At 41.2% G+C, this 11,925-nt stretch overlaps 1 protein-coding gene across 1 annotated transcript in view; it reads left to right on the top strand.

The window, feature by feature from the left end:
- Positions 1-1,002: 1,002 nt before the first annotated feature.
- ALKBH3 (alkB homolog 3, alpha-ketoglutarate dependent dioxygenase) overlaps positions 1,003-11,925 on the top strand; it is a gene marked incomplete at its 5' end in the record, with an annotated part of 16,916 nt that continues 5,993 nt past the window's right edge. Inside the window, 6 exons of the mRNA XM_010170702.1 lie at positions 1,003-1,115; positions 2,579-2,613; positions 4,723-4,770; positions 6,239-6,342; positions 8,010-8,098; positions 9,445-9,654. Coding sequence (XP_010169004.1) covers positions 1,003-1,115; positions 2,579-2,613; positions 4,723-4,770; positions 6,239-6,342; positions 8,010-8,098; positions 9,445-9,654 — 599 coding nt within the window. The remainder of the gene's footprint in view (positions 1,116-2,578; positions 2,614-4,722; positions 4,771-6,238; positions 6,343-8,009; positions 8,099-9,444; positions 9,655-11,925) is intronic.

Raw genomic sequence — 11,925 nt, 5'->3', positions numbered from 1 at the left:
GGTGAAGCTGTGGGGACGGGTCTCCTGGCTGCTGCCATGGAGCCTGAGACCCTTCATCCACATTCTGCTGGGTAACTAAAGCTCAGGTGTTCAAACCCAGCTTTTTGGGGGAAAATGGTGTGTCTGTCCCAGGTGTGTTGTAGCAATGCTGGACTCGGGGTCAGCTGCGGTACTTTAATGAGGATTTATTCTAAAGTATCTTGACAGTTTTGTAGGAATTAATGAGGAATTACTAGTCCTCTTTTAGAGTACTTACAGTACTTCCAATGAACTTTCGTTTCACTGAAGCTTTTTTAGAGCCTGATAGCATATTGGCAATATTTACAGAAATGTGAGGACAGTTATGCATTTAAAATATATAATTAAATTGTCTTGATTTACAGTCAAGAGCAACGTATTTTTCAAGAGCGTGTGTAATATTGAGTCCTAAGTAATTGATCTGTAAATATACTTTAACATGAATCTGCCACTGTTTATAGACGTGGTTTTGTGGTGGTTTCACTCCTTTGGCTGCAGCCAAACACAGTCACTCTCACACTCTCCCCCAGCCCCAGGGAGCAGGGGAGAGAATTGGAAAGGTAAAACCAAGGAGACTCATGGGTTGAGATAAAAACGATTTAATAATTGAAATAAAATAATACTGATTATAACAGTAATGAGAGAATATGCAAATGAGTGATGCCCAGTGCAGTTCTCACCACCCGCTGACTGATGCCCAGCCTGTCCCCAGCCAGTGATCCCGGAGCAGAGACAGCCATGAAACCAAAAATCAGAAGAATGAGCCCGAGTGATCCCGTCTTCTGGTCAATCCTGGTTAATATTCTGAATATGATGTGATATGATCTGGAATATCCCATTGGCAGAGCCGAATGCCAATTTGGGGTTGTGCTAATTACTGCGCTTCCCCCTCCCAGTCCTTTGCACCTGCAAACTACCCAAACTGTGTTTTTTGTATGGTGAAATTCTGTTTTATTTGATTATTTTTTATCTTCTTTGCTTTAGCACCTAAAGCACCTGTGGCCAGCAACCTCACCTCTGCAGGCACTGGACCGGCATGGATGAGGAGAGATCAGCCTCACACTCGAAAGCAATTTATCTTTGAGAAGCCATCAGAGGTAAAAATTACCCGGTAACTAGCAGAACCTCATCTTCTGTTAAACTTCAAATGATAAAAATGATCAGACTTTGACATTATAGTTTTCTCATGTTTAAAAACAAATTAAAAACTAATCTGAGGTGAACTTCAGGCTTTTACCAAACAGTGTTTGCAACTATCTTGGATGTACGGCGAACAGAAAGTTACAGTCCCTCAGACTTTGAGTAGTCATTACATACCTGTTCCTAACTGCTTTTTTCTCAGAGAACCAAAAGAATATGTTCTCCTCAATATTTAGAATGATGCAGTGTCCTAAGCATGATTTGGGCTCTGTTTTTTTCCCCTCAGCTGAGATATCTGTCTTTATTTCTTACAGGGGAAGAGCATGGGATTTGTTTTATAGATTTTGCTTTGTTCCCTATCAGCAGATAAAGGATATTGTGCTCTGTGCAGTCAGAGGGCAGTTCTTTGCTTGGGGAAAAAAAGATCTTGAACATGTCTTTCTAAGCCAGAAGTGTTTGAAAGGCTGTCTTCTTGGCTTGGAAGGATTGGAGATGGTCTGGGAAGATTTTCTTTTCTCTGTGTCAGAGCCCTGGTATCTATATCATACTATATTTTGATCCTCTTGCTTGCTCAATTTAGTACCTCCTTGTGTCTCAGCACTTCACTGAGCTCAGAGAAGAGAAGCATAAATCCTTGAGACAACCAGAATGATAATCCAGGCTGGATTAAATTACTGAGTTTGGTTTTTGTTTTAATAAAAGCCAGCTATCTCAAGCTGTGGAGACAATTTTAAAGCATCAGCTCCTGCTATCACAGAATCACAGAATGGTGGGGGTTGGAAGGGACCTCGGGACATCATCTAGTCCAACCCCCCTGCCAAAGCAGACACATCTAGAATAGGTTGCACAGGACTTCATCCAGGCAGGTTTTGAGTATCTCCAGAGAAGAGAACTCCACACCCTCTCTTGGCAGCCCGTTCCAGTGCTCTCTCACCCCCGAAGTAAATAAGATTTTCCTCATATTGAGGTGGAACTTCCTGTGTTCCAGTTTGTGCCCGTTGCTGCTATGTCTGATCTATCTTGTGTTTTGCTCATTGTCTGGGGCTTAGGATTTGTTATCCCTCCTATAATTGCTCTAGATTTTTTTACTTCCAAATGTAAGGATAATAATTTTTTTTAGTTGAAGTTGATAAATAGCAAGTGTTGTAAGTAATAATCCAAATAATTTAGAAATTAATGTCCTTTAGGGGGCAGCTGATTGTTAAAAACCGCCTGCAGCGGTAGCTGCATTTGATTGTTTCTGGGGCATGGAGAGAGTGGGTGGGTTGTTGCTGCTTACCAATTGTCCAGGGGTGTGTTTTTCTCACTGACATACCAGTATGCAACTATATAGAGTCACTAGAGATGGCAATTAGCTCTGTTTGACTACAGCAAGTCAGGCACTTTAATACTCACCTTGTATTCCCTTGTTACCTTTCAGGTGGAGCGCAAAGTCCCCGAGGCAGGTGTGATAGAGTGAGTACACTGCTGACTTCACTGTCCTTCGTGCGGTTTTCCTGTCTTCTGGGAATCTCCTGAAAGAGAATTCCTCTTCCACTTTCAACTGCTGTGCTGTTGGAAGAAATTTCAGTACAAAATGTGAACTTTTAGCCCTTTGATCCTGAACTGGTGATAATCAGGAGATTCCTAGTCTGTGTTAACTGGTTTTTGTAGCTTTGGTGTAGCTGTGTAAGCCAGGAAGAACAAACAGTTGGACATTCTGGATCGCAGAACTGCAGATATGTCTGCTTTAGTTAGCAATGTATGTTTTCCTACAACAGTCTCTGTTCTGGAAATTACTTACAGGAATTTGTTTCCTTTATATGTTTTTTATTTGATTTGTAAGTAAGTGTAGCAAATGAAAGGCAAGTGAATCCAGGAACATAGCTGGTATGAGAGCTCAAGCAGTGCTTCCTTTGAAGGTTTGGAAAAGTAAGTGACACTAGTAAGTGTCACAGTGAATGTAGATATTCATATACCCTTTGTGTTGAAATGGGGAATCTTTTCAGAATAACCTTGGCATGAAATGTGACAAGGTGTATGGTGAAGTTACAGATTTTTGAAAATTAAATTTGCTTCAGTTTGGTCATCTTGGTAGAATTTTCTTACTAAGTGGTTCCTAAGAGGGAAGTTACAGATTCAGCTTTTGACTTCAGTTCAAAGCCAGGTTGGATGAGGCTTTGAGCAACCTGGTCTAGTGGAAGGTGTCCCTGCTGCTGGCAGGGGGGTCCGAACTGAATGAGCTTTAAGGTCCCTCCCAACCCAAACCATTCTATGATTCTATGACTCACAGACTTTGATGAATCTGGGGTTAGTTTTCCCTGTCAGCTTCAGATTTGATGCTGGGTGTATATTCATGCAGGCATAATTCAGCTGAGATGTTCAGCTGCCCTCCCACTGCTAGCGTGGCAGTGAACAGTTCGTTAAGTAGAACTACTTTGGGAGAGATGTTTCTGTCAAGAGTTGTGAGAAATATTGCTGGAAATAGTTACAGAATTTCCCAGAAACACTTCCAGATTGCAACAGATTTGCTTACACTTTAACTTCTCCTTTCAGTATGAATGATACAGCCATATGTTCTTTGCATATTGTTTATGATTAGTAGTAATCACATAATATGTGGGTATTAAGTAAATTCAGTGTATTAAAAGTGTCCTAAAGATTCACTGACCTTTCCTTTGTTCCATGTACTTACAAATCAAATAAAAATATTAAGGAATCCAAACTGAGATGCTGTTCTCATCACACCAGTGTGCTGTAGGTAATACAGTACAGATCAGGCTCTGTGTGTGCAGTGTGGAAGAGATCAGAAGTTTCTGTTCATTTAACTTTCTCTAAATACACCACAGCGCAAAACAGAATAATCTTGTGAGCTGGTGAACTGTTTTGAGGGAGAAGATTAATTCCTGGAGTGTTGTAGGCAAAAAGAGCAGTGTAAAGGTTGGAGCTAGCTTGGGAGAAAGTGAGATAGTAGTTGAAGCAAAGCAAGCAGTTCATACAAAAGTAAATAATACTTTATGACAATGCAACTCGTAACAGGGAAGGACTGTTTGCCCTCTGTAGCAGCTGCAATAATTAAACTACTGCTGATGTACCTGTAAGGTGGTTTCCCTGTGTCAGACAGGTTGATGAAGACTTTGCTGTTAGTGGAATTGGTCATCTGGCTGAAAACTGGATTCTGTGTCTGCAGTTACGCTCGTGTTCTTTATGTACCTGTCCATGATGGTCAGGGTGCAGCCTTGTATGGTTGTCTCCTTGAGATTCCACGTGATGTCCCTCACTGATGTATCTCTAGAGCCTTCCAACTCTGTACTGAGCCTCAGGTGGAATGAGAGTGAGGAGCAGGAAGTACACACAAACTCATTTGCTTCTACAGCGCCCCGTGCTGCCTTATTCTGACCTCTGGCTGTCTCCAGAACATTATTGCTGCCCTTAGTAGCACAAAGCTTCTTTCTTTTCCTTTTTTTTAAAGAATACTCTCCCTCTTAGTCTGGTCTTACAGCAATTCTAGTCCATGCTGCTCAGTGCAAGATCATTTCTTCTTGTTTGTCCTTCTAATGGCTCTTTACTTTCTTCCATCCCCAGTAAGCCTGGTGTGTATGAGCTCAGCAAAGTACCAACTGGCATTTCTAGGTAAGTGAATTGCACTTTGTTTTTTGTTTGAAACTTGTTATTTGCTGTTGAGGAACAACGTGGTGATCTCTGCTTCCTGCAGTCTAGTCTCTGCAGAGTGTTTTGACTCTAGCAGGTGCACGTTGCCCTTCCTGGGTAGCTTCTGTTTAGAGAACTTCTGGAAATACACTGAGTGTCAGGTAGCAAAGCTTTACAAAGTTCTGAGCAGCACTGAAGAGAAGAAAAATGAACCTCTTAACACCTGGGTGTGTACTACAAGGAGAAGGGGCTGTGTCCATTTGTTTGACGATCCAGAGTAAGTTCTTGCTTGAAATTTGCATCATTATTCCCTTGTTAACAACTCTGTGCTGTCTGTGTTGTATAGTGAAGAGCTACCAAAAACATTTAGCTGTAAATTGGACTTTTAAATTAATCTAATGAAAGCATTTAACTTTAGGCAGATTTGGTAACTTCAGGGTTGTCCCTTTTGTTTACCTGCTCTACTTTAATTATTTCAACTTCAAGACACTTCCAAACAAAACCTACTTGTTCTGTGATTTCTACTACCTAAAATGCATTTTATTTTACTCTGCTGACTTAGCTGCAGTATCAGTGTTAATCTTTTTCTTCTGAATTCGATAGGTTTTATTAATAGTGGAAAAAAGTGCCAAGGACATAGTAACTTTTTGTGCATTTATTTCAAAGCTTTCATCTGGCTTTCTTTGAAAATGGCAAATAAAGTTTGATACCAATTTGAAAAGTAAAAACTTTGACCAGCTGGAAAGAGAAAATACACAACCAGCTGGGTTATTCTGTCATTTTCTGAAGTTTGTTTCCATAATATGTTATACATTTCTGGAAAGCTAATAATTGGATTTTGCATCTCTTTTAGTACCTTTACCTATATATATATATTTATTTTGGTGTCTTTGGAGCATTGAATACTCATGAGAGTAACCTCTTGTGAACAGCATTCCTACTCCAGCCCACCACAGTGGCTGGAATTTTTGAATGCTGTTGTTAGTACAGTCAAAATATGTAAAATGTACACATGAAAATGTAAAAATAGGAGGGGTTAAATACTCTGTAGAGTTCTTGTGCTTGGAAAAGAGAGGATAGGATGGCAGTAGTGATAAGGAGCTATCAAATTCTGAGTGGCATGAAGAAGAATAAAGGGCAGTTAATGTTGATTGTATTCCCATAATCAGGGCTATCTAACTTATCAGATGTGAAGTTAATAACAAGCAGAAGGTTTTAAAAGCAATTAGATGAGTTTGGTGGGGGGAAGACTCATCAGGAGCTCCTGCTGCCTTCTGTTCTTTCCTTCACACCTGCTTTTGGCTGTGGTCAGAAAGAGGATACTGGGATTTGACTTTTGCTCTGATGCATTACAGCAATTCTCAGCTCCTTTGGGAATCCTGGAAATCAGAAACTCAGATATAGAAGTGGATATTCCTTCCATCTTTTCTTTCTCTTTTTCCCTCCTTAGGATTCATTTGATTCCTGGCTTTATTGACTCAGAACAAGCAGACTGGATGTTTGAACAGCTCCTGCAAGACATACCCTGGGGTCAGAGAACTCACGTCAGACAGGGTAAGGGGTGTGAGGGGTTTAAGCTGGGGAAGGGTCTGGAGCACAAGTGTGCTGAGTTCCTGGCTGAGGGAACTGGGGTTGTTGAGCCTGGAGAAAAGGAGGCTGAGGGGAGACCTTCTGGCTCTGTGCAAGTCCCTTGGAGGAGGGTGGAGAGAGGTGGGGGTGGGTCTGTCCAACCAAGGAACAAGTGACAGGACAAGAGGAAATGGGCTCCAGTTGTGGCCAGGGCAGTTGAGATGGGATGTGAGGAAGAATTGCTTTGCTGAAAGGGTTCTGAGGCATTGGAAGGGGTTGCCCAGGGCAGTGGTGGAGTCCCCATCCCTGGAGGGATTGAAGAGTCGTGTAGACACAGTGCTGAGGGACATGGGTTAGTCGGGGACTTGTCAGTGTTGGGTTCATGGTTGGACTCGATGATCTTAAAGGGCTTTTCCAATCCAGGCAATTCTGGGATTCTGCGTGTAGACTGATTTTTCAGGTCATTCCCAGGTCATTTCCATACCAAGAATCTGTGGATTGTTTATCATTGCTTTTAATTTCACATATTACCACTCCTTCACATTGATTCCCTTCCAGGTTTTCCATGCATATCTGAAGAGTACTGCTGCACATTTTTCAATCTCTGTCACCATGTTCCTCTTGCCAATTAAACAAGATCTTTCCAAATTCAAATCCCTGTCTTAAAAATCCTTGAATTTTACTACCTCCTCTGTCCTCTCCAGTTCTTTTTCCCACTCTTTTTTTAGTTTGTGTCTGTGCTCCATCCCTTCATACTGTCTCTCAGTGATGCTGCAAAAACTATGTTCTTGGAGGTTTCTGTCACCACAGATAATTTTTGCCTCTGTCACTTAAAATCCCAGCTGAGCATGTTTCTTTTGCCTTGTCTTTTATTAGTTCCAGTATGCAGGAAGAGAGGAGACTGCTATTCTGGATTTGTTCACTAAGGGGCACCTGTTGTAGCAAAATATCTTCTCATTCAGGAACAGATACAAGATAATATGTCAGAGTAGTTACTGGAAAGAGCTGGAAAATATCTTCAAAGTCCATGTTTATTGGCTTGCAATAAAGGTGCAGTATAATGGAGGATGTTACCTGGCAAGCAAGAGAAATAGCTACTAAGAGAGTCTTTTCAGAAGTTGAAAGTACTTTTAACTTGATGTTTTTATTATACTACAGAGCACAAATGTTTGACAAAATATTACTTCTCCAGCTTTACTATGTTCTGCTTCTGTAATGCCCCATTGGTGCTGCAGTCCTTTCCACTTCATCCTTGCATACATCTTGTAGTGTATGCCAGTGTATCGGGCACTGGAACCAGGAGAATATAAACCAAGCCAAAATGATAAAGAAAATTTCAGTTTCATTTTGTTGTCTTTGTAACTTGTCCAGTCCCTGTCCTGTCTGGCATAGGGATGAGAAAATTGATGTGGCTCCAAGATTTTGACAAGGTAATTCCTCTTGCAGAGAGAGGCCTGCTTTTGAATAATCTCATCCCTTCACTGGAGTCCCTTATGTAAGGGTGAGGATTTGAAGGGACTGCTTTTTAACTTTAGTGGAGTGGACAGTCCCTTTTTGATCAAGTTTCTTGGCAGAATTGCATCATCTTTCCATTTTCAAGCCCTTTGATAAGACAACTGAGAAAGTCTTCCTGTTTTTTCTTCTTTTTTTAGAAGTATCTTTTGAGGAACCAAGGCTCACCTCCTGGTATGGAGAACTTCCTTACACCTACTCCAGGATAACAATGCAGCCAAACCCAAATGTATGTATATCCTTACAGTTTTATTATCATCTACAAATAAATCCTTTACAGACATGCAGACATAAAAATTCCCCCTATTCTCTATTTTTATGTAGAGTATCTATCAGCATTTCATTTGTGATCAGCAACAGATTCTAGTGGATTGTGGACAACTTAATAAAACAAGAATTATGAGTAGATTGACTGAGAGGAGAATGATTTAGATGCCAGAGTTTAAAGTTCTGCTGTAGCTTTGGACAAAACTCTAAATTGTTTTGTGTGATTTACTTTATGCATCTTTATATTGGAGATTGTGGTGTAATACTGAGTTTTTTGTTATAAAGATACATGCTCCAGCACTTCCAAGTCCTTGGAGTGAGTGACCCACTGATTACAACTTCCTGGGTTGTACTGTGCCCACCAGCAATGGCCAAGTAACTCAGATGTTATCAGACCCCTGTGTTAACTCTTTTACCTTGGCCAGGAGGTATAAAAAAAACCCAACAGGTATGCATGGGAGAAGTTGTACACTTTTTAAGAACTCCCAGTGTTTATCCATGGTCAGTTCAAGCAGATCAAGGTAAAAAATCACACTGAGACACCACACGCAGCTTGTTAATTGCAGGAGGATTTAAAGAACTGATCTGATGTGCTGCTATAGCATAGCGATGCACCATAGTCTTCATCATCATTAGGAGATGATTTAGTAATGAATCACTGAATGTCAGGGATTGGAAGGGACCTCAAAAGATCATCCAGTCCAACCCCCCTGTCAGAGCAGGAACCTAAATGAGATCACACAGGAAGGCGTCCAGGCGGGTCTTGAATGTCTCCAGAGAAGGAGACTCCACACCCTCCCTGGGCAGCCTGTCCCAGGGCTCTGGCACCCTCACTGTAAAGAAGTTTCTTCTCAAGTTTAAGCAGAACCTCCTGTGTTCCAGCTCACACCCATTGCCCCTTGTCCTACCATTGGGCATCACTGAGAAGAGCCTGGCTCCATCCTCCTGACATTCACCCTTTACATATTTATTAACATTATTGAGGTCACCCCTCAGTCCACGCCAAGCTACAGAGCCCCTGCGCCCTCAGCCTTTCCTCATCAGGGAGATGCTCCACTGCCTTATGAGTGACAGGTAACTAACCCTAATGAGTGACAGGTAACTTACCTGTACTTTGCAGAAAGCCCATTTCTCAGCTGTATTAAAAATCTCATCAGAATTGTTCAGAGGCATTTGTTTGATCTCAGGTTTATAGTGATTCGTGCTGTATATTTGGTTTCTTAGTAGTTTTTCCCTTTGTGTCTCGGTGTTATCTGCTGCTGGCCTGCTTTCCTTGTATTTACCCTCCTCCTGCTGTGCTGATGACAGTGGCATCCTCTGCTGACCATGCTGAAGGAGCGCATTGAGGAGTTCACTGGCCACACCTTCAACTCTCTTCTCTGCAACCTCTACCGACATGAGAAGGACAGTGTAGACTGGCACAGCGACGATGAACCATCACTGGGGAAAAATCCTGTCATTGCCTCACTCAGCTTCGGTGCTACCCGGACCTTTGAGATGAGGAAGAAACCCTCCCCTGTGAGTGTTCATATCACACTGAGAGAGCTGTATAGTTACTAATATGTTTAGTATTTTCCCTCTGTTTAGAGAAATTAATTACCAAAAGATTGAGTAGTAGTTGATGAAGCACAGGTCATAAAGGTCTGTGGAATAATCATAGGGATCAAGAAATCTGTTTTATGGAACGTGACATCTTAAGGATGGGAATGGGACCATTTTGATAATGTGCAGCAGTGTAGAGGTGCAGTGAAATTGCAACCTGGGCACTTTTCTGCCCAAATAAGGGCCTTTCCCATTTGTGGTGGTTTCACTGGGCTGGTCCTTGGCCAGCAGCCAGCACAGCTGTTCACCCACTGTCCCCCCCACCCCCAGGGGATAGGAGAGAAGATTGGGGGGCAAGGGTAAGGAGGCTTGTAGGGTGAGATAAGAACAGTTTAATAGAAATAAAAAAAAACTTTAAAAACCCCTAATATTAAAATAGTAGTGATAATAACAGTAATAAAATATGCAAATGAGTGATACCCAGTGCCATTACTCACCACAACATTGGTACTTTATCAACATTCTTGTAACAAGTCTTACACTGAAACTAAAACACACGTATTCTAACTACTGAGAAGAAAATTGACTGTATCCTAGCAAAACCAGGACACCATGATTTAAAATGAAATCAGTGATGGTGGAAGAGGACTTTCACTGTGGAAATGAACCAAAGAGTTGATACCTTTTCCTTAAACTCATGCAAACCTTGTGTAATGCATAGTGCATGTGGGATGAGGAGTAGCTTTGACTGCTCTGATGAGTAAAAATGTTCTTAATAATGTTTGCATTTTGACTTGTGTGTGTTCAGATTGAGGGACAGTAAACAGAGGGAAGGAGCTCATTTCTTTTCCATAAAGTATCAAGCTGTCACATCATACTTCACAGACTAAACAGAGATCTTTACTTCTATAAGGAGGCATGTGTGGAACATCCTTTCAGAAATTAGTTGGTGATTCAGTAAATACTCTTTCCAGGTAAAATACTGTGCTTGGGAATGCTGTGTTTACAAGCCAACTGAAATTTTGCAATTCATATTTATCCAAGTAAAGGAAACCCACATTCCTGTGCTGAAAATACAGGCCTCATTTTAGGGTATCTTCCTTCAGGATGTCCTTTCTGCATGTGTAGTCTCTGAGGATTTGGGGAAGAAGTTTGCTGTCTGCTTCTGTTGCTATTTATTCTCAGTAAGTAATGCAGAAAGCAAAGGTGATGATCATCAGCCTGTTAGAAAACTGAATGCTGACACACTGAAGTCTCCCATCGAGAGTCACCTAGTCACCAACAGCAAAGGTCAGAATTTGAACCAGAAAACGAATAAATAGTTTGTATTTTTCACCAGTTCTCTTAATTTGTAAATTCTTTGTTGTTTAAAGTGAATTTCATCCTGGTCCCTGAGCATGAGCTCACATAACCAGAGCATTATATCGGTGAGCATAGCGTGAGTAAGTATCTTTGATGCTGTGATGGTAACAAAATGTCACCTGGAAAGTTCATTCCTCTGGGAAACTGTAAACGCTGCTTGGATTCATTTCTAGAAGTGCATGTGTTCCCCTTCGGTGCATCAGAATCAAACCCACTTAGATTTCAGTATAAACTTTGCAGTTTCCCTCCTACAAATCAAACCCAGTTCTTGAGCAAGAAGTCTTGTTCTGTTGTCTGTGAAGACACTCACTGTGAGCAAAGGGGGAAATTCAGTCCTTGCCATTCATAATGGGCCGCCTTCTTTGATCTGTACTGCACGATTTCTTCCTGAGATGGATGATTTTCTATAGATGTATCCCTCAAACTCTCCTCTTTTGTTTTGTTTTTTTCCTTCAGTACCTCTGACCTGATATTTCTGACTAGCTGAGTCTTCTTACCTATGAAATGTCTTCCTTTTGCAAGTGTGACACACCTGTTTCTAAATGTATGATCCCCATGTGCAGAGTGATCTTTGAGTAAGCTGCTATTAACTACATCCTGTGCCTAAGGCAACTAGTACTTAATAATTATATGGCACACAGTACGTATGCTTTGCACGTTCCCAAAGCTTGCAATTTTCTGAGAGCATCCTATGACACTGGATGCTTTGCCAAGTGGGAGGTACAAGAGGCTCTGATGGAAATTACAACCTTTCAGGCTGTTCCACCAAAGAAGTAATTTTCATACTCTATTGTAAATGTAGCATTCTCTCTTTCATGAAGAGGAAGTTAAAGATGGTTGTAGATATTTGAAGTTTGATCATTACTTTGTTCAAAAGCAAATTAG

Source organism: Antrostomus carolinensis, unplaced genomic scaffold, assembly GCF_000700745.2.
Source record: "Antrostomus carolinensis isolate BGI_N321 unplaced genomic scaffold, ASM70074v2 scaffold6936, whole genome shotgun sequence".
In the NCBI taxonomy this organism is placed as follows: Eukaryota; Metazoa; Chordata; class Aves; order Caprimulgiformes; family Caprimulgidae; genus Antrostomus; species Antrostomus carolinensis.
This window is presented reverse-complemented; position numbering and strand designations above follow the sequence as displayed.